The sequence below is a fragment of the Gambusia affinis genome, linkage group LG17, assembly GCF_019740435.1.
Source record: "Gambusia affinis linkage group LG17, SWU_Gaff_1.0, whole genome shotgun sequence".
Lineage (NCBI taxonomy): Eukaryota > Metazoa > Chordata > Actinopteri > Cyprinodontiformes > Poeciliidae > Gambusia > Gambusia affinis.
The window spans coordinates 13,440,237-13,463,072 of NC_057884.1; the positions used below are offsets into that span (position 1 = coordinate 13,440,237).

The 22,836-nt window shown below is 37.0% G+C and overlaps 2 protein-coding genes across 9 annotated transcripts in view; both read right to left on the bottom strand.

Annotated features, from left to right (window-relative positions):
- bmpr1bb (bone morphogenetic protein receptor, type IBb) overlaps positions 1-5,357 on the bottom strand; it is a 48,473-nt gene extending 43,116 nt beyond the window's left edge. For all 4 annotated transcript variants that reach the window (XM_044096287.1, XM_044096285.1, XM_044096288.1 and 1 more), the window contains exon 1: positions 5,148-5,357. The gene's annotated coding sequence lies outside the window, so the exon portion shown is untranslated. The remainder of the gene's footprint in view (positions 1-5,147) is intronic.
- A 1,344-nt stretch (positions 5,358-6,701) lies between these two features.
- Positions 6,702-22,836, bottom strand: part of pdlim5b (PDZ and LIM domain 5b) — a 37,432-nt gene continuing 21,297 nt past the window's right edge. For 2 of the 5 annotated variants that reach the window (XM_044144270.1, XM_044144269.1), the window contains exons 4-14: positions 20,465-20,498; positions 18,972-19,495; positions 16,502-16,528; positions 15,423-15,577; positions 13,856-13,880; positions 11,280-11,440; positions 9,424-9,604; positions 9,149-9,329; positions 7,837-7,957; positions 7,633-7,748; positions 6,702-7,532 (exon numbers count right to left, since the gene is read on the bottom strand). In XM_044144270.1, the coding sequence (XP_044000205.1) occupies positions 7,443-7,532; positions 7,633-7,748; positions 7,837-7,957; positions 9,149-9,329; positions 9,424-9,604; positions 11,280-11,440; positions 13,856-13,880; positions 15,423-15,577; positions 16,502-16,528; positions 18,972-19,495; positions 20,465-20,498 (1,615 nt within the window). In that variant the 3' untranslated portion in view covers positions 6,702-7,442. Of the gene's footprint in view, positions 7,533-7,632; positions 7,749-7,836; positions 7,958-9,148; positions 9,330-9,423; positions 9,605-11,279; positions 11,441-13,855; positions 13,881-15,422; positions 15,578-16,501; positions 16,529-17,323; positions 17,347-18,971; positions 19,496-20,464; positions 20,499-22,836 lie in introns of all 5 variants that reach the window. The other 3 variants (XM_044144272.1, XM_044144271.1, XM_044144274.1) reach the window with 2 other exon arrangements.

Here is a 22,836-nt window from a genome sequence, read left to right on the forward strand (position 1 = left end):
GCAAAGAACATAATTATGAGCTGCCATTCTGCATCAGCGCGCAAATGCAATACAGATTGACCCACACTTGATGGAATAATGCATTTCTCTATTTATCTCTGTTTTCACTTGGGCAGACACACTTGCACACACACTTCCAAGATGCCTTTTATTTTCCAGGAGCGCAGATGGAGATACAGTGCAAACGTTTAGCACACAGATTCTTAACATTCCTGCTGGGTGTGAGTTACTCTCCAACAGAAACTGCTGCTTGGCTTCATCTCTCTTTGCTCTGTGGCCAGCAAGTCACTGTCGCAGAAGGAGTCTGTGTGAGCCTCTCTCAAACTTCGTTTTCCGTCAAAAGTACAGGAGTTCTGTTTGTTCACGCTCTGCGTTTGTTCAGATCCCTGAGAGGGCACTGGGTAAATACATTCTTCTTGGGTCTGAGTCAGCATATTTATGTTTATGGAGGTTCTTGTAGCAGCAAGCTCATTGCTTAATGGAAAAGGAATTCTAATTAAACAACCAAGTGTGGCAGGTACCTGTTGAAATAAAGGGTGGAGATGGGCGTTATTCGGGTACTCCATGTCCACCTTTGGAATCCCACAGGGCTCTTTGATGTAGAAGTATTGACTTGTATGAAGTGAAAGAACAAAATGATGCATTATGGGGTGTTCATGGCTCTGTTTTTATTGTGGAACTATTTTCTGACAGGCTAAAGTGGAGGAGTGACCTCAATTTAAGATTTAGCATATAAAAGTATCAGAACACTTTTATATGATTTTCTTAATTTTAAAAGTTGTGTTAATTATTAGGTCAAGTTACTTATAATATGCAAATAGACAAAGAAGGAAGGAAGTGACACAGTGAAAAGAAAGAAGAAAGGATAGAAACAAGTTTAGCAGAATCGAAGATCCAAATGAAGGAAATGCAAGGAGGGAAAATGATGACAAATAAGAAAGGAAATTAAAGAAGAAAATAATGGAGGGACAAGGGACATGAGAAAGGATGGAAGAAAGGTCAAGGTATAAAAAGGAGGACATACAAGAAAAGAAAGGCAGGAGGAAGGATCAGAGGTAGGACACAAGTGAGGAAGGACAGAAGGTTGTAGGATACAAGGAAGGAAGGAAACTCAAGAAAGAAAGAAGAAGAGAAGGTTGGGCATAATTGATTATGGGGAATGACACAAGGAAGGAAGAAAGCAAGGATAGAAAGAAGAGCAGAAGTAAGGACACGACCTTAAACAATGGAACGAGAAAAAAAGTCTGGAAACTATTATCTTTTTTCATTCTTATCCCGACTTGGAAAATGCTGAAATCAATAACTAGATTCTTCAAGCATGCATAGGAACTCTTAGTCAGATAAAATGGTAAACCTGTCAAAAATGAAGATCTCTGGAGTTACTCAGGTGCAACTAAATCTTCTGCGTCTTTATAAAGTGTATACCACTCTGTCAGAATCTTGTTCATTTTCAGCGCTCCAGTCAGCAGACAGACTCTCTGTCTCGACATAAACTCTAGAGGGGAATACAGGATTTTACAAAAGTCGCAGTGGTTTATTTTACATAGCTTATCAAGGCACTTGGCACAAAGTCAATTAGTTCACCACTTACGGCACAAATTGATGGAACTACAGCATTACAATCTCAGAATAAACACAAAAACACACAGCTTCCTACTACTACCTCCAGTGATGGAGAATCAACACAGTCTGGGCTGATCGATGCAGCTTTTGGGTTTGGGTTTCACGTTCTTCACAATATTATTGGTGTGCAGAATCAAGTGAAAGTACACAACATTACAACCTTTATCAATACATCTCAGTTCATGACATCACTAAGCATCTGTGTATTTATACATTTTATGCAGTTGAACTTAAACAAATTGATTTTTAAGGCAAGGAAAAACATCAAAAAGCAGCATCTGAAGTCTTTTTGGTGTTTTCTCTAAAAGAAAGAAAGAGATAAAGAAAGAAATTGATTTGGAAGAGGCTTATGTGTCCACTGTCCATATCTGAGAAATGTGGAGACTAAATTTCAAACTAAGGTCTATTTCCTCCATTTGGACATTAAGACAGTCATGCAATGTGCCCCTTTTTTATTTTCTGTACTTCGATCTCCCATCAAAGTACAGAAAATTCATCCTGTATCCTTTTGTCCTCTCCTCCACTCCTCTCCTTCTCTAATAACAGGATGCCTGCTTTCTCTCAAACAGTCGCTGACCCCAGTGCCAAAGAGCCGAGCAGCTCACAGCTTTAAGCAATTCCCGCTGCCCGCACTTGTCTCTCATCGGCAGATGAAACAGCGAGTGGGGTCTCTCTCCTTACATGCGTTTGCTGAATTACAGAGGCACAGAATAAGACGATTAAATGTAAGTGGAACAAGATCAACTGTATTTCTCTGCCTTTGCTGATGGGATTTTGGTTGTTACAACAAAATACTATTTAGCATTATGTTCTTGAAATTAATCTTCTTGAATAGGATCAGACTGGGGATAACTTCACGTCCATTTCTTTGTATGTTTGTCCTTAAAAACGTATAACTGCCACACAGAATACAATTTACTGACAAGAGGAACACAGATCAGTTCATGCTGCCGATTTCTTATCTGATCTTTGTCAATCTGTGATAATCAACTTTCACCGATTTTAATTTTCCGTGAAAGAAAACAAACAAAAAAATCTAAGTAATAAAAAGAAACACAGCAGCTTCCCTGGTATTATTGTTATTTTCTGACAGCACTTATGGTTTGGAAAACATTTGCTGAAAATCTGCCAATTTTGGCTAATTTCTCAGTGCTTCTCAGTGAATGATATTAGGACTGAATGCAAAGCGGCAGACACATAGAAAGAGGCCCTTTAAGGAGCTGAACTCTCAGTGTATCTCAGTATAAAATGATCTATCAGGGTGTGCTGATAGAAGAGGATAAACCAAAGGAAGTACAGTATATGAAAGGCTATAATGTTCTGCCAGCTGGAAAAGACATTAAGTAATATGTCTGGTACTGAACTCTTGTCTGTCTGTCTCGACACACTAATGTTTCTGTCCATTATCACTATGATCGCTTTACATGAGAATGATTTTACAAACTTAACTTTTTAGGGTCTCCTTATGGAGTTCTAACCCACTTCTTAGTTAAAAAGCATCACTTGTAAAGACCTTAAAAACTGCTTCTTTCCAGTTTGTTAATATGCAGCAAATCATCTCCGCCTGAATTGGCTGAAGGTGCTTCCTGCAATTATAGGGGAGGAAACCAGGGTGAGAGGTCAGAGCATGCTAAGTTTAGCCCTGTGGACAAGCCCAGACACAGGCAGGTTATCTTCCAAGTTAAAGAGCAGTTGTTTTTAAGCATTTGTACGCAACAGGAAGTGAGTCTTTGTGAGGGTGTTTATGTGAGTAAGAGGCCCTAAGGAATAGCATGCCCAAAGAGGAGCAGGTACTTTTCTACAGGTGTAGTTTAATTGAAAACCAACAATGTCTTGAACTATATCGCATTTTTTTAGGTTTGTGTCACAAACTTCAAAGTATTCTATTTGGATTGCATTTAATAGACCAAGACAATGATACAAAGAATAAAGACAAGTATTTTTGTCTTATTTATAAATGATGAGAAGTGTGCAATGCATTTGTATTCTGTGCTCTTGAGAAAACCCTTCTAAGAGTCACTTTTAGCTGCAATTACAACAGCAAGTTTTCTGGGTGGCATGTCTCGGTCAACTTCGCAGATTTAAAGAGTTTTAACACTATTTTCTTTACGTTTTTTTTTACATCTGGTCACAGATTTTCAAATAGAAACAAATCTGGACTTTAACTAGGTCATTTTATGACGCCAGAATAATTTGATCAGTTTAGCTGTAGTACTAGTTGTATAATGTTCATGAGTCGACTTGCTGGAAGGTGAATTTCATTCCCAGCCTCCAGGGTTTTCAAGCCTCTAATAACTTTCTCCCAGGGTCACCCACTATGATGCTGCCACCATCAGGATGGTGTCCAGGGTGATATGTAATGTATGTTTTCTGTCACACAGGCCATGTTGCAGTTGAACCAGACTTTCTTGACTTTCTATAGATATAGATATGTATCTATAAAAAAATTAAAACCATCATTAGACATAACTACTTAGCGTCTATTCCATAAAATCCAAATAAAATAAAAAAAACATAATGGAGTTTGCAGTTTTAATGTGACCAATTTATTCAACATGAGATGCAGAACTGTTATGCTTCAGCTTCTGACTATTTATGGGGAAAGAAACTGAGGACCAGGCCTACAAGTGGACCTGTTCAGTGCCAAGCACACTGAAGCATTTGAGGTTGTGAGTCTGCGGTAGACCACAAAGAGTTTCCTTGCCAGGCACCCTCACTTGACGTGCCATCCTTAATAGTGTAAGCCAAAAGCATGGGTGTTACCCCAAGCATTACAAGCACCGAGCCAAGAGCTGGGCAGAGGTGTACTCACTTTCTCAATGTTTTATTAATATTGTTTCCAAAACACTAAGCTGTGATTCAACAAGCTTCCCCAAGCTTTGGGGTTTGACTATTGCTGATGGATTCAGTCAACACCTCACGCCTTGGAGGTGGAAACAGGTTACATGTTGCCTCTTCTGGGATCAGAGAAGCTGATGTTAAACACTGTGCATCAGATTGGTTTGCTGCCTTGCAGAAAACAGATTTTATGTCCTGCATCTGACGAATATATTGAATGACTTGGTGAAATTAAACAAGTGACAAGTAAGCACAGACATCGTGTAATCAGATTAGCATCTCAGAGGCAATAAACCAGTTTTATATCAAATGGACTCATCTGCAGGTACCGTTCGTCCTGTCTCTCAATAGAGTTTATAGTCATTGAGTAAAAGAAAAAGACTCAACAAGATTTAACATGAACACGGTGAAAGATCAAATTAGTAGCGAGTTTAAGTTATCATAATGCAATTTACACGACTCCAACGCTCTGATTTGGCATAATTCTGCGCAACAAGATGAGATGAGGACACCAGTGAGTGATAAGCATCCTCTTCTTCTTCGCAGATTTATAACAGCGTGCGGAATCCTATTGATCAGCTGCTGCCAGCTCCTCAGCTGAATCCTAATGAGCAGCACCGAAATCAAACTCCGGCCAGCTTTCTGTTTTCACCGGAGAACGCTACAAAGAGAGCTGCGCTCCTTACCTTCTCCTCTTTGCTTAAAATTCCGCTCAGTCAGCTTCTCTTCGACTAGACGTCCGCCTCGGTTTCCTTTCAATTGCGCATGCTTTTCTGTCTCGCAACAGAGTTTTCCAAGTGTTGGATACCACGGGTTAGATATCTCGTGTCTTTACCCTCTGCCCGCACGCGCACGCGTCTTGAAGTAGTGCGCGTTCGCAAACTCGGCTCACGTGAGCAGAGCTCTGTAATTCAGCTACACCTATTGAAGCGGTGGATTTTTAAAACAGGCTAGCAAAAATATTAAAACAAGGCGCCGCATGGCCATAATGCTAGCAAACATTTTAAGTTATTTAACAGAGACGACCTTAAGATGTATGAGGGCCTAATCAGCTCTCAATCTGGGGACCCCTTTCAAGTTTACCCACCAGTCACATACTACCAATCCCCCTTCTTATATAGCTATAGGTGCATTTCAAAAAATTAAGATATTATAGTAATTATTTTCTTCACACACCAACCTGTCTTGACTCCAACAATGTACATTTACTGGTTGTTTGAGGTCAAACAAATATGTTTTTTTAGTACCTAATATTTTCTTAACCACTCAAATAAAACAACTTTTAAATCATGTTCAAACTTACTGATTTCATAATGTCCCTGAAATTTGATTGTTGCAAATTTATTTTTGTAGTACAATAAAAAAAATATTGAGAAAACACCATCAAGATGTAATCACTACGTGCTCTATTTTTAAATCATCCATACAGTTGAATTAAAGACAAAATTAACACATTTCCACTTTTAATTTGCACTCCTGCTTTTACAGTTAGCTTGCCAACAATGCATTAAGGACTGAATGAAAATGTGTTTGACAGTTTCATGTTATTTTATTTAAACTAATATATTCTACCGTAAAATAGCACTTCTTATTTAAAAACATTTTGATATCGCAAGCATTTAATTTCCATCATCACTACAGAGCATTACTGAGCTTTGTAGCCTGGGGCATAAGCAGATATTCATCGAGTTCTTAATTATACTTTAGGTAAATATTAGCGGAGTTTTAGGTAAATATTATTCTCCCTGTTATTTTGTTCCATTTGGCAAAAGTACATTTCTGGAGGGGGGCATCAGCTAAAATAATGCCACCATCAACTAATTGTTCTCAGTCTTATGCTTCTTATTTTTTTTCCCCAAGATCAAAAATAATCCTACATCAGTTCATCTGTTTTTTTTGTTTGTCTGCGGTTTTCTCAAAGACTGCCCAATTGGTGGTGGCAAATGGTGCTTACTGAGCCGGGTCTGCTGGGCTTTTCTTACTGTAGTTATTTGTCTCTTACCATCGCTACATGCATCCTCGAGATGAGGGATTGCTGTACATTACAAGTGATTTTCTGCTGTGGCTACATAGAAGCCAATGCTGCAAGACAATGATGCAATGCAATCTGCTGGGTTTTCTTAAATACAAACTTTTAACTTTTCATGCTTGGTCACCAACAATGCATGTCCTCCTTACCATTTTGAATCGATTAAGATACAAAAAGTGTTGAAAAAACATCAGATGTTAAATAATGAGGCTACCAGTTACCAAATACTTTATTTTAATTAAGCAAAATCCATCTCCTAAATCAAATTCCTGCTTTAAATGGCACAATTATTGATAAAATTACATTTTGAAAAAATGCACTTTTGTTTTCAGCCACTAGCTGAAAACAAAAGTGTTTTGTTCATATTACATCAACACAAAACATTACAATCATCCAAGTGATCTGCTGATGAAGGTTTAAAAAAATACTCCTGAATTCACAAATAATTAAACCTGAACCTATGCATGATACTAACACCTGCCTAGTGGTAATGAATAACTTTAAGAAATATATATATACCATGATGCAACCATGACATTTCCTTTTGAACCTCCAGAACACATCGACTTGTACATAAATATGTTTTTCACTCAACATTAAATAGCTTTCACTTTCAAATCTTGCAATAGCTGTACTTTTACCAGATGTAGCTTTCATACCATGAGTTCTGGGTAAAACAAATAGACCACAACTAGCTCTCGCTTGCCCAAATGCTAACAGTGAACTGAAATGAAGTTGGAATAAATGGCTATAGAGTTTTAAGCAATAAGAACAACAAACCAAAAATATACTAGAAAGGATTTAAAACTAAACTTAGTGATCTGTTTCACCAACTGTTACGTTATCACATTCCACAAACTGGTAGACCAGATTGTTTCTCATCAGGTATTAATCCAAAATCTCATAAAATCCAAAACTGCATCTCATAAAATTCTGCAGCCGTAGGACAAGATCAGATGTTGACAGAGTGAGCATGTTTCTTGCACAAAGGCTTGTCCTTCTTGGAGAAGAAAGGTTGGCATTCCAGGCTGGTGGAGCAAACCTGCAAAGACAATCAAACATTTACATAGGTCTGCTATTTACACGAAACAAGTAAGAATTACCAGTTTGTCATTGGCTGAAAGGAGTATTCCCAGACTTACCACACACACAAAACAGGTGTCATGCCAGGTAAAACCCAGCGCCTCCAGGAACTTGTCTCCGGCCTCAATGGGGAAGTCGCAGCCATGGCAGTTGGTCCCAAACATGGTGTAATAGTCTGTTTGATTATTGCATTAACACAATATTAGTCTGTTTGAAATGCATAAGGATTTTCCTGGTTTCGCACTAGGAGGCGTTTTCTGTACCTCTTTCACAGTATGGCTGTCCGTCCTCCATGTGAAATGTGTTGCCTCTGATTGGCTGGTGGCAGGCAGCGCAGACAAAACAGGACACATGCCAGGTCTGCTTCAGGGCATTCATGACTTCCTGCAGGGGGAATGAAAAAGCAAGAGAAGCCACTCCTGAAGTTAGCACTGCATTAAAATGAATATATTCAGATCTTTATTAAGAACATTTACTACTTGCTAAATTTTATAAACAAAGTTCAAAATACATGAGAACAAAAGTTCTGTTCAGTTCCTGGAATTATTTTAGAAATCTGCCCAAATGTTTACAACTTGAATGTGTGACTCTTTTCTGCTATTTAGCAATAAGCACCACATATACTGCGAAACATTAAAACATTTTGTTGCAATAGATAGGGCAGCTATAACAAAATAAGTGTAAAAAATATAGTATATACCATAAAACAAGAAAATATTTAAAAGTGTTAAATGCAACTATTTTTACAGATGCATAGCCTCACATTGGAGACAAAAACATTTTTATTCAAGTACATTTATTCAATGATGAAAAGGCTTAAGGACAAAATAGTCATTTTCAACAAACTGATTGGTAGCACAACTGTTGGTACTTCCAACAAGCACAAGCAAGTTTTGTTATTCAGTACACTTAACATTAATCGTCAACACTAATTTGAACTTCCAATTTACCTGCATGTACTGTACAGAATACTGATCCCAAAACAAGAGAGCCCTTGAAAATGTATTGGTACTGAATGAATTGGTCTCCGACCTCATAAATGTGAATCTGGAAAAATGGCATAAAATTGTTCAGGGTATAAAACATCCCAGAAAAATCAAAACATAATAGCAGACCCCGGACTCTGGAGGACATAGATTAGCTGTAGATAGAGGAATGGTCAAGTATAGTCTTTCTCTGATCAAACTCTGTGAAGACTTTGCTCCATTAAATTCTGTTTTATTAAACAATTATTTTGTAGAGTGGGATCCCCACACCACTGAATTTATGTACAGGAGTTAAAGATTGCATTTTTAGAACATTTTAGGTTGAGATTATAATACTCCAACAGTGTATAATTTACACATCTTTGCAAGCGGCGAGAATAGTTTTTGGATGGCACAGTGTGTTACCATGATGAAAAAAATGTTTGACACCAAGAATCATGGTAACTTTTTGTCCTTTCAGATTTTCTAAAAACATATCCCATTTTATATCATATGGAAAATAACTAAATATTCACCAAAATAGAATTAACAGTTTACATTTTTACATATTTTTGGAGTACTAAACAATTTCCTTTTTTTAAATACCCACCCCGAGGATCTTCTGGTTGCAGCTGGCACAGGTGGGAGCAAAGAACTGCTCGTAGCAATGCACACAGTACACCTGGTTCTTCTCTTCAACAAATCCCCGTTCTGCCAGGGAGGAGTGGCAGTGAGCGCAGTTGAATTCCTCAGGGTGCCAGGACATGCCCATGGCCACGAGGAATGGGCCTCTGATGGGAGCAGAGTTCAGACATAAATTATTTTAAAAATGTATTCAAAATCTCTTTAAACATCACATGTGCGTATAGAGCTGCCTTGATGTACCTTATGACTTTGTTGCACTTGCAGCACATTGGGGTGCGGGTACCAGCAGGTATATGCTCAGCACGTTGCACCAAAGAGTTCAGATCCTCAGGATGTGGCTGTGGAGTGGGGCGGTCCAGTACTTTCTGAGCAGGACTGACTATTTTCCCAAATGAGGGACCTGCTCCCACTTTAGAAAACCCTGAAGCAGAGGAGAAAAGGGTGAGTTATTGTGCCTGAGCAAGCGTAGTCGAGTGAACTGAATTATTTTTGGTTTTTCACAAAGAAAAAAAAAAAATAATACTGTAAACAAACTGTGCTAATGTGAAAGGTTGAACATGCATTTTATAAATGAATACACACATTAGTTCTGTAGGATTATTGGGTTTTATCCAATTACATATGCATAAAATATAATTGTCACATTATTCATTTTAAACATGAATTCATTTTTAACATGAATAAGAAGTCTAAAAAAATCTTCATATATATATAAAGAAAATATGACCTTTATTTAGGGGTTATATTCATAAATGAAATTAAATCAAAATCTGCTGTACTCTCAATACCTATACATTTAACATCTCAAATGGATATTTTAGTTACATGTTCAATTTGCCATCTACACATCCTGTTTCCTGGAGTGTAAATATGATATGACACAGAAGCCTATTACTCTTATCCACACTTCAAAAGTCCAAAATAACTATTTTTCTAATCTTGTCCAAATCTAAATTTAGAGAAATTACTGAAAATGTTAAACACTCAAATATCTTGCCATCAGGCACATAGAGGAGGCAGTTTAGGGAGCAGGAAGAACTCTGTAGAGCTCATTGTAAGAACTGCAGAAAAAATGTTTAAAGTAAGATATTGCAGTGATAAACCAAGCATTTAGCCTTTTGTGACTTTTTGCACATCTTTGCCATGGGTTCATTTTACACCTTTCACAATCCTCTGTAAAAAAAAAAACTTTGAAAATTATTTCTCTTATTATTTTATGAAGGGATAGAACTGGACCTAACAAAGACTTTTTATTAATTTTACTTCTGTATTGATTGCATTATAAAAATGTTCATAAATGGGTTTAAAATGATTCAAAACATGTCTAAAAAGGCTTCAGGTTCTGCTGAAAATAAACAAACTCAGTTTTAACTCTGCTCTTTGCGGTCTTTGGCCTCCTTAACTCCTAAAGAACAAACAGTTCCAAACATCTCTTCTCACAACTTAGAACAAAGTCGGACTTTTAAATGGATACGGATGGTGAGCTTGAGAAAATTACTTCATTCATGTTGAATAAATGAACAACAAGTTGAAGCCTTGAGCGATCCACTTAAACAAATGAGTTTCATGCCTGAGTGTTAATCTGATAAATAAAAGCCAACAGAAGATCACTGTGTCCTCAGACTCTCTCCCTCTCTCTGTGTGGCATTTCTTGAGAAAAACATGGCAGGGAAACACAGCACATCTGTTCACGTATGAGGGCGCACTTGTTATTAGTATTACTAATAATGATGGATCCCTCCGAGCAAATATTTGCACTGGCTGGCTCCAGGTCTCGTGGCAGGGATCGCAGCATTTCATGAGCCACTTTCACACAAAATAAAATCCATAATTCTCACATTAACAATCTATTTGACTGAGGAAATCTTGGGAAAAGCCAATAATCTGAGCTCATTAAGTGAATACCTCCAGCTTTTATAGAGCCCATAATCTTAAATGGCTTAGTGTCAGGTATTAAACCCGTTATAAATGTTGTAGCTAAATAGCGGCGGTGTGAAAGAATGAGGCTGCCCTCTACAGGCTGAAAGAAGCAAATCCATTTTAATGTCTATGAATACAGAAGTAGAGCGGTGAGGACAGCGTGTGTATTTCTGTACCTGAAGAACCTCCAGGTTGGAAGGAGGCTTTATTTTGAGCAGGAGTCTTAAATGCAGATCCAGGGACTACACTGCCATTCCTGGGTGCTGCTGCAGAATTGGAATATGTTTTTGCAGCAGGTGATGTGTGAACACTGGGACCGGTTGGGTCAACTGCTTCTCTAAAAAAACAGATACACACTTCAAATGAAGACACACTCAGTTTGACAATACAAAAATACTCAACTCCATACGTATTTCAATACTTGTGTATTTTTGCCGAAAAACTGCATACCACAGAGAGTTACAAACAGATACATGTGGCTGTTTGTGTTTTAGTTGCTCATAAAATAAAGACCAGCAATACCAATATTAGCCAACAGGAATAAATTTTAATAGAAACATGTTACTGTGACCTGGTCAAGTGTAGGCTGGATTCCTCAAAAGTAGAAAAGATGCTTTAAAAAAATGTAAATCATATTGCACATGGATACAGAGCCTTGCAAAAGTAAGATACTTTTTCAACATTTTGTGATGTATAAAAAACATGGTTTTAACTAATTTTTACTTTTTAAAAATCTGAAGTATGGCATATAGTTACACTCAGACCATCTACCCCTAAATAAAACTCAATGAAACCAACAGACTCTGTAAATTAGTAAACCAAGTCCATCTGTGTGTAATTTAATCTTAGACAACACAATACAGCTGTTCATCACCATTGTGAAACAGTGCATTGGCAGCATCATGCTGTGGGGATACTTTTCTCCAGCAGGGACAGAGTTTATGGTTAGGGTAAGGAGACCTAATGCCGAAATGTTGTTAGAGGCTCCAAAAAACTTGAGACTGAGCTAGAGGTTCACCTTCTGGATACACAATGACCACAAACATACAGGTGAAGCTAAAATAATCGTTTTAGATTAAAGTATATTCATGTGCTACAACAGCTCAGTCAAAGCACAGATGTAAGCCTTATCCAATATATGTCAAACTATCTAAAATGACACCCTCCATACAGAATGAGCCAAAAAAAAAAAAACCAGTAGAAACACATCTGCAAAACAACTGCAGATGATACAAAATGAGGCTGTGCAAATTGTTGAATTCAAAATAAATCCACATCTTTCATATTTGCTTTTGCAAACTACATAATTTATCTTCTCATTCCTTTTTATGCACTATGTTGTGTTAGTCTTAAACATAAAATTCAAATTACTTTTACATTCATTGACGTTTATCCCCTATAACATTGTCAAAATGGTAACCAGATGGAGACTGATGCAAATGTTTGGGGCGTGCTGTTGTCATATTGCTAAAGTTTATGACCAAAGGGTATTTACAAAAGGAGATGCAGATTAATGTATGTTGTGAATACAAACCCCCCTTTGTACATTTATTTCTTTGTCAATACTTTAGAATAAAACAAACAAATTTCTATTGCTGGTTAGGTAAAGTAGAAAATACATTTTAAAAGAAGAGTGACTGTGATATGACATTTGGCAACTTTAAACTTTAACAATGTTTTTTTTTTTTTTGCATTACCGTCCGATAATATGGTTCAATAATGTTTCATAAACATATAAAAACTGCTTTTTCCATCTACTTAAAGAGGTCCCTATGAACAAGGTTAAAGGAGGAGAAAAAAAGCCAAGGAGATGAGAAGAAAGCAGAAAAGAAGTTGTTTATTCAGAAAATAGATTGCAAATGAAAGATTAGAAGGAAAGAAATGACAGACAGGTTCAGAAAATTCAGGAATACAAAATAGAAAGTAATGAAAGCACAGATTTACAGAATGTGCAAACATACACACTGCAAAAATAATTTACTGCTATTTATCTAAATGTAGACATTTTTTAAGCATGCATCAACAGGAGCATCACGGCTTGCTGTTTCATCCATCTTGTACTTATGTACAAAAAGAGACTGCAGAAGTCAGTACTGGTCAAAAAATCTAATTACACAATAGACAAAACAAGCACTGTACTACTGTACATTTAGCACTCGTGCTGAAACACCGTGGTGCCAGTCTCTCAGCTTGTTATACTTGTGTCCTACAACTTCTGGATCCACCTTGTTCACTCTGATTTGCACAGGAGGACAGAAAAAAGAGAGAAGAAAAAAACAGGGGAAAACAGTTGGACAGTTAAGGTGGCAGAGCAGAAGTCAAAGATTTTACAGGAGGAATGAATTGAAAAAAAAAACAGTAGGCTAGGAGAATGTTTTCTTTTTATAGTCTAATAGAGAAATACAAGAAACTAATCAAATGACTGGTTGCATGCTCTGCTTAGATTCTGATTTACATTGAGAACAACAATGGAAGCCACAAAAATGGTCAACACCACCTTCTTTTGCACTCTTTAATTGAAATGTTTTCTGTTTAAAAGTCATTTAAACAATAAAACACCACCCTGGAACAGGAAATCTTGGAAATTTCATTTTGTGAACATTTACCAGCCAAATAATAAATGAAACATATCAAGATAAAATTTCAACAAATGTACCTGCAAAATAGATTTTCTTGTTTTGCACAATATTCACTAAAAGTAGTAAAAGTGAAAAAACCATATTTATTAGACTTAAGAAAAAGCACTACTTACTTTTTCCCATTTTCTGGCATTTGTTCTACAAGAGGAAAGAAAAAAAAGCACCAATAAATTTACTACCATATGAAAAATTTGCACTATGCTTACAGGAAAGATATGTACATAAATAAAAACAACCCTAGCTTTGTTGGTTATTTTGAAACATAGCAATTGGTATTGCAATCTTTTTTCTTTTTTTTTAACTATGCAAGCATCTACAATATCAAAACATTTTATATTTCTAAGACTAAGAGCACATCACAATTTTTTCTGGACACATTTACACACATTCTATAAACACCAAGAGAACAGCAGCACATATAGCTGGGGTATAAAAAATAGCATGTTCAAAATAATGAAGCAAAGATGGACGTTCTTTCAACAGCTGTTATTACCAATCATTAAAAATGTATTTGGAACGATTTATATTCGGTTCCGAAAAACCTATGGTATCTCACATTAACTTAAGGAATGGCAAGGAAAGAGAATATTATGCAGTCTGCATTTCTTTTTACAATCTGAGAACTGACACCGAGGTCTGCAGAGAACTGCTTCACATTAGTGTTATATGAAGTGAACTAACTTCATGCATGGTAAACAGTCCAACCCACAATTGGTTTTACCTCAAACATTACGGTTGAAGTCACCACATAAGGTTTCTATTAGATTAAGCACTGGGATTGGGTTAGCCACACCATAATATTAATATCTTTGGTCTAGACCAGGGGTCTGCAAACCTTGCAACTTAAAGAGACTTTTTTTGTGTGTTTGCCCTCAGTCCTGTTAAATAAAACGTATTTAGTGCTGCAAGTGTTGTGTGATCTTTTGAAAAAGACATCTTATTGTTTTTGATAAATATCTACTACAGACAATGTGTTGCCATTTTAAAGAACTGCTGTAAGTTTCTAAAAACTCCCATTGCAAACTGTTTATTCTCATCAGAATAGTGAAACCTTTACACTGACAAATAATCAAATAATCCCTGGTAGCCATAAACAGACCTAACATCATATGCAGGTTTCTTTGCATAGGGTCACACAAAGAAACCTGGGCTTTCTTGTTTCACAGTATGTTTAGCTTGTATTTAAAGTTTGTGAGTCATCTGTTAAATAGTCCTGAAAAAGTTGCTGAAAAAGTTACAATTCACCAAAGAGATGCAATTTCTTCAGCAATGGGACTTTGCTAGTACTTCTTGGCAAGAGCATGACTTTACATGTTCAAAAGCTGAACATTGGAATTAAAACAAAAAAATATTTTTAATTTCATCCAACTTCAGCCAAAAACAGTGATCAGTCTACTTAATGATATTGCATATCTATAATTTTGAAAATAACATTATGGGTACCAACCACATTTCATTTGTAGTTAAAATACAAATAGCTTCATTTGTATAGAAATACAACTTATTTTTGAGTGAGTGCAATCTACATGTGCTGTGGAGTTATAATGAATCTAAAAGAAAAAATAGCTAGAAGTTATTACAGAGAGCAGCACTTTTCTGAAAATATCCCATAGTCATAAAGTATTACAAATACTCATTTGGAAATATTTTTTACTTCTTTAAGCTGAGGTCAGTGCTCACCATTCTCAGTGCCAGTCATTTGTGCGAGGATGCGGAAGGAGCGAGACTGGGAGGTACCAGTCCGTGGGTGCCAGTCCTCTGTGTCTTCAATAAGACGCTTTTTGCTGGCGTCACTCAGAGGGGACACGCTCTTTTCAAGCTCCACACCAGCTTTCCTGTGCAGCAAAACGGGGCATAAAGTAAATAACTTGTAATTTTGATTTGAATGGCAATCATCTAGATTACAGGTTTCAAACTCCAGATTCGAGGGAGTTTTGATGGCACATCTTTTAGATGTGCCTCTGCATTTCAAAAATCACAATACCAAGTTATTATGACTCTATAAAACTTGAGTGTATGAGGTGCTCAGTTTGTAAACAAAAAATATTACATTGCTGGAATTTATACTTGTCAGATCAACTATTGCTACAAAAAAAATTAGAAAAATACAAGGAAATGTAAACTGCAGCAGGAGAACATTGGTAGCAGATTCAGAGAGAATATTGCTTTCTACTTTAAGTCCTGAGAGTGGTATAGTACTAATTGTGTTAACTGGGTATGGGTCACAGTGGTATACTTTTTTTGAATATGCTCTAATATAGACCAGTTTGTTCATTAAATAAATAGAAAAAGCATCAATGTTAACTTTTTAATAAACAGATGTGTGCCATTTAAACTGTGCTCCCTCCCCTTAAAATAAAACAACTATGTAGAACTAATGCTCTATATTTTTCCTGTCATCAGTTCCAGATGTCACATAATGCACAACACATTAGATATGCACCAATCGACGGGAATCACAGTTTCTCCTAGCTTGGCTCTGACTGGTGATAAACGCGTCAAAAGCAGATGAATAAAACTTTCCGTTTCCTGTTCATCAAATACAGCATGTGTCTTTAGGTAGTTTTTAGACTTCAATACCAAAAGAAATAAAAATCAATAAGTTTATGGTTTGATGCACAAGCAGAGATGTCTTTTTCGTATTCGTTCAATACAAGTAGTTCAATAATACTAACACTTCATTGTTTCTGTTTGACAAATTATATTTATATAATGTATATGGAAACAACATAGCCTAGCAGGAATCAAACCACAGTTACCTCCTAGGTGTAGTTGCAGGTGGAGTTCTGCAGGTGAAGAGTGAAAAGACGATTGAGGAGAGAAAAAACAGAAAGAATCCGACATTTACAGACAGACAGAAAATTGAAGAATTTGAAATTAGGAATACTATTAGAAAAAAACTAAATGTTATCTTGATAAAATTTGATAAAGTGAATCTTAAAAAAAAAAAAAAAACTCTTTAGCAAAGTAAAGAGCTAGTGAAAACTTGTTATAACGGCAAAACTGCAAGGAAAAATCTCATAATAATCAGTAAATGTGAGTCAGTGGTGCACCACCAGGTGGTAGTAATGGGCTTTCAATTTTAAATATGACCTTTTACTTTTATACAATAATGCACTGTATATTATCCAGAGCCCCTTTCAAACTGTGAGCAGGTTTATCATCAAGAGATCAAAACATGTGCACCATTTTCCTCTACTTGTGCTTAACTAAAACATAAATGCAAACAAAAAGACATGTTGTATTATCCTTAGTCCAATGCAAATATACAGATGCAACACCAGCCCTCAATAAACTGATAGTGGTTACAGCTAAGCCAATCAGGTGCAGAAGCAAAAGCCAAACACAGATGCTCCTAAGTGCATAAAAAAAGATCTAAGGCTGTTCTGCCAATTAATGTCCCTGGAGGTTTTAGATAATGAATATTTACTGGGTTGTTTTTACTTTAAAGTAAGGTTCTCATGTTAGCAGATGAGGTTTGTGAGGTGTAAGCATGCTTTAATTTAATCATAACCCAGAAAGATGTGGAGGCTGTAATCACAAGCTACTGCAGCAACCACGTTATCAATCATAGCACTAACTTTGTGTTTGTCTCGTCCTCATCCTGCAGGGGGGAAAAAATAGTGCATGGAAAAGAATTAAAGCAAAGAATGAAGAGGAACAAATTTGAGAGAATGTACATCAAGAAAAACAAATCGGAAAAAGAAAGCATGCAAGTTAGGACACAGACAAAAACTAGACTCCACGTCTAAAAAGGTGAAAAAGTAGCTGTTTTAAGCAAAAGTAAAACTGAAAAAGCTGAAGAAACAAAAGTACTAAATTTTATTAGACTCAGACTTTGAAACTGTTTCAGTTTGGTCTTTTATTTTTAACACTTGTACATTTTTACTCGCTTTAGGTCAGTGAAGTGAAAGTTAGTGAGCCAAAAGGTTCCAGCTTAGGAGGACGTCCAGTCCTCCTAAGCTTTGCTAAACTGTTGGTGTTGACATTATGCATCCATTTGATATCCTAACAAGGTCTTTTCATGTAAAGTCCTTCTAATAATTATTGTATCTCTTTGAGGACACTGCCTGTCTGGTTGATGAAATATGACAAAGACAAATTTGTGCCTTTAGAAATATTTTCAGACTAGAGGCAACAGTCATGGTGTGGAAACTTTAAGAGCAAAGCCAAATAAACCACATACACTCCTGTTTAAAATTACTGAAGCCTTGATATTGTAAAACTGTAATATTTTAGTCAAGGTTATAACATAAATATCTAATGCCTGGACAAAAAAAGAACAAATAAATAAAAATAAATAAAATAAATAAATAAAAGAACAAAAAAAAAAAAACAGTTGACAATTAAATATGAAGGTAAATAGTAGATCTTCTGTTTTGTTACTTAATTTTAGTACAATCTGATTCTTTGCTCCAAACACAATAAAACATTTCTTTAATGTTGTTGCCAGTTCCCTTTTTTGGTTCATGCAGCTGAAAACCAAAGTGTGGCCACAGTAATGCTGCAGCTGTCGTTTACATCCAAAACTTAATTTTGCTAAATATCACAACATTAATCCTTTGCTTTCTACTGTTGGGTCCATTAAATCTTGAGCAAAGAGAGGGTGGGAAATTGTGAGAAAATAAGATGAAGTGCTTTAATAGAAGGCAAATCTAACACCTATGGCTTTCATGTCCTGCATGACTGAAAATCCACATAAGCACGAGAGGAAGTAGTAAAGCAAATAGGACACATCTTCCTGTTCCATCTGACTGTGGCATAATAATGGAAACTATGCTACTAAACGGTTCACAATTCACTCAGAAAACTTCCTCCAACAACGGTAGAACTGAAACAAGCCACTCCGTCTCTTGCTGGAATTGAGATGATTAAAAACCAAATACAAAGAGTGTGACTTCAACCTACGCCAAGACTTTTTCATTTTCTTTTCTTCAAGTGCATACAAATTATGATTTGTGGTTTCACGGTTTACTTTTTGAATTAGACAAATATTTTGGGGTGAAATGTAATGGTTTACAGAGTTTTATGTGGTGGAGATCAGAAAGAGTTATATTGGCTTTAATGAATTTTTCAGTCGGGGAAACCACAGAAATGTCCAATAACGCCAAGTCTAAAGTTACAAAAATACCAGGCCTGCTGACTAATGCAAACAGTAGCTGGAAATGGATCACTTATTTTTTAAGAAAGATGTGAAACAGAAATAAAACATGAAAACCTTGAACCTACCCATTTACATGTTCTGAGAGACCCTGGCTCTCCAAAAGGCCTCGCCTTTGTCCAATAGCAACTTCACAAGCATTGACGTTGGAGTACAGGTTGATAGGTGTATTATAGACGGAGGGCTGCGGGACATTAGGATGGGAAGGGGGGGCCGTCACTTTTGGTGAAGATGAGGAGTTAGATGAAGCGGATGAGGCAGAGGGGGAGGTGAAGGCAGAACGGCCAGGGCTGATTTTGGGGGCAGAGTTTACTGCGGCAGAATCTGAAGCGGGGAGGCTCGACTTCAATGCGAAGGGAGGCTGTGGAGGCTGAGAGGGAGAGGCTGGGGTGAAAGCTGATGATTCGGAAGGAATAGAGGCAACTTTTGGAGCAGGCAGGGAGGAAGAAGCAGTAACCCCACTGCTACCGCCTCCAAACGGCCGAGCTGTCTTGTTGTACAAAGGAGTGGGCTGGCTTGGTGGCTTGGTGTATGTGGTGCTCGGCGCAGGGTGAGTGATCGGCACAGGCTTAATGATTTCCTGAGGTTCTTCCTGGATGAAGGTGAAGACAAACATGCACAAAAAGCAAATCCACAAAAATCCCATGCACTGAAGCCAGAACTCACAGCACAAACAGAATAAAAATTAACTGTGCTCACAAACTGGTGGACGAATCAGGTTACATCTCTGCCATTCAAGCAAAATTATTCATACCTCTTTTTACAAGTTTTGCCACATTATAACCACAAACTGATGTTTTTTTATTGGAATGTCCCACAAAGTACAACAAAACTCTGATGTGAATTGCATACAATCTGAAAAGTGTGGCATTCATTCAGCCCACTTTAATATGACACCTGATGAGAAATGGTAATGGATGGTATCATCATGCTCTGGAGGTGCTTCACTTCAGCAGGGATTGGGAAGCTAGCTAGTCAGAGTTAATGAGGGGATTAAGCTATAACAGGAAACTGGACGAAGGATGCAAAACACTTGAGATCAGGGTGAACCCTAAACCCAATTAAAAATCCATAGTAAGACTTGAAAACTGATGTCCACAAAGGCTCTTCATCCAGTCTGACCGGGCTTGAGTTACTTTGTAAATAGAAAAGGGGAAAACTTTTACTTTTGGTAGAGCATGTAGCAGTGTTTGCAGCTAAAGCTGGTTCTCCAAAGCATTAACTCTAGGTAGAATGAATTTATATATATATAATCTTAAAATTTTTCAGGTCTTTTGTGGCGTAAATATTTTGAAAACCATTTATAAATGTCTTTGCACTTTAAAAATTAAAACACTTTAAATTGTCTTAATCAATCACATCTATTCTAGTTATTTACATTAATATCTGTAGTTGTAAAGTGACACACAAAAAAAAAAAAATTTTTTCCAAGGGTGTGAATACTTTAGCAGTGCAATGCGTACATGCAAAGCAAACTCATTTTTTCCCAAATAATCTCAGAAGGGTTTAATAATACGAGTTATTCAACTCTGATGCAGAGCTAAATGAACGTTTGCCTTACCTTGTGCGATTCCTCTTTCGAGGCAGCGGAGGCTCTGAAAAGACAAAAGAAATGATGAGTTATTCCACATGAAACATGTACAGTTGTTAAATCTGAAGTGTTTGGAAAAGTATTAAAGACTTTTTAAAAACTTTGCCCAACTTATTTTAAAGGCTGGTTTGCAGAGGGAAGAAAAAAATATAGTCAAATAGGCACAAATTTAAGCACACATACGTACATAAACATTGTTCTAAATCCTGTGATCATTAAAAGTCCAGTATGCATTTGATTTGCACAACAGCTGAAGAAGCTGCTACGTTTTTTAAAACCATGAGGGAGGTTTAGGGTGGTCTGCTCGTCTCTTCTTCCTTCTTATCTCACTCTGGAGATGTTCTGGAAACTGAAGAGCATCCAACAAACTTTTCAACCCACTTTTGATTTATTTTTGACAAGTGTGCAGTGTTACTGTTCGATTAATGTTTTGGACTTTTTCCTGTTGATATACAACACATTCTGTTTTATGTTAAAAAGAAGTTGGAATCAGCAGTTTAAAGCACTTAAAATGTTGGCTACTTTGAATGATGACAGGTTGTAATAACATTTTACAATATTTGGTCTGAACTCCAGATAATGTAGCCCTTTTTTCCCCTATGTAAAAAAAAACGAGGGAACAAAAGCAAAAAAACAGGCATGAGGTAGAGAGGCTGGTCCTGGACCAGGAGCTGTGGTATGTTTCCTGCCTCCCTTCCTGTCTATCAGGACAACAGACAACAAACTCACACATTTCCTTTCCGACTGAGCTGGAGTGCATTAACAGAGCCTGGTACCAGGTTGTTAAACAACCCCACCCTGCAGAATCAGACGTCATCTGCGGCCATGCGTCCACTTACAATTTTCCACTTAACAGTTAATATCCAGCCCGCTTATTTTCCAATGAGCTGCACCAATGTATTATTGTAATTGCTTATGGAGCAACACTTTGCCTCGCCAGGGAAAACAGTCAGAGGTCTAAAGATCAAACAGCACAGACTGTTTTGAACAGAACCCAGTCTGTAATAGTAAGGCACTTTGTATCTGCTATCAGGGTCCCAGAATGGGGCAGCTGGCCAGATTCTGTGTCAATTCCCAGAGCAAACTGAACAAACACTCGACAGGGTGGTGGCCTGGACATCAGTTTAATTCAGACCTGTGGGAGTCCTGCACTTTGTGTAATCAAACCTGCTCTTGTAGTGCTGTCAGAAAGACAACCCTATATTATTTTCCTTCAATTACATTTTGTGCTACTTTGAGTTGGTCTGTCATTTAAAACCTCAAGTTATATTTAGTGTTTTTACAAGACATTGTGTAAAAAAAAAATTATGTATAACCAAAAAGGTTCATTGCATTTTTAATGCCTTTATAGTGACCAGTTATTGAGCAACATGTTACTTTGTTTGGTTTACATTCATTAAGATAAGCTTCACGCTTCCCTGCAGAGAAATGTTTCTTTCATCTGTTAACATCTAAGGTATTTCAGAATAAGTTTAATGAGTTGAGTAATCTGGCCCCCGGTGTAGAAATTGTTTAGTCAGAGAACAAGTCTCAATCTGAAAGAATGCTTCACTTTTTCGCAATACTTTTACAAGAAAAGCTAATAAATATTTGTCTGGTACAGGTAAATGGAAGAGAGCGCACTGGTTGAAAAAAAGATGATGCATCTCATGGTGTTCATCAATGCATGTTTCTTTGTGTACGCACCCTGACACACAGCTGTGGCTGCCAAGAATAAGGAGGTTAACAAGAGCAGTAAAGCCTGAGGGCAGAGCACACTGACGCATTTTCATCCGGCCTGAGTCTCTTTGAGGGCCAAGAGAAATAGTCTGGCATATGGCAGTTAACTGAATGATGGAGTGTCTAATTGACATCTTTCTCAGTACAGGCTTGTGGATTAACAACTTACATTCTTTTTTTCCAAAAGTAAAATTGCGCATATACGAGGAGCTTCTAGATTTTCTTTAATTTCGAAGAGTTTTAGCAGCAAACATTTTAGATTGTGAAACAGCTCGATAAACGTAATTAAATGACCCGCTATAATCCTGTGACTCCAGGCATCTGTCTCCGTCTTGTGCCATGATCTCCGGTTACAGTTTTGTTTACTATATTTAAACTGTAGCAGATTGAGACTTAGAGCTTGACAGGGTTATGAAATATGCAGGAAAACATGTCTGATAGAAGAATCCAAGCAATTGTTATTTATTCCAAACCACTGTGGACCAAGAACGTCCTCTTTAAAAATGTTGACCTATCACTTGAAGAACATTTCTAGAAATAAAGAACTAATATCCCAATAATAGCTAGAGGACCTCACCCATGAGTTTATATCTAATCGTATTGATTACTGCAACAATGTCCTC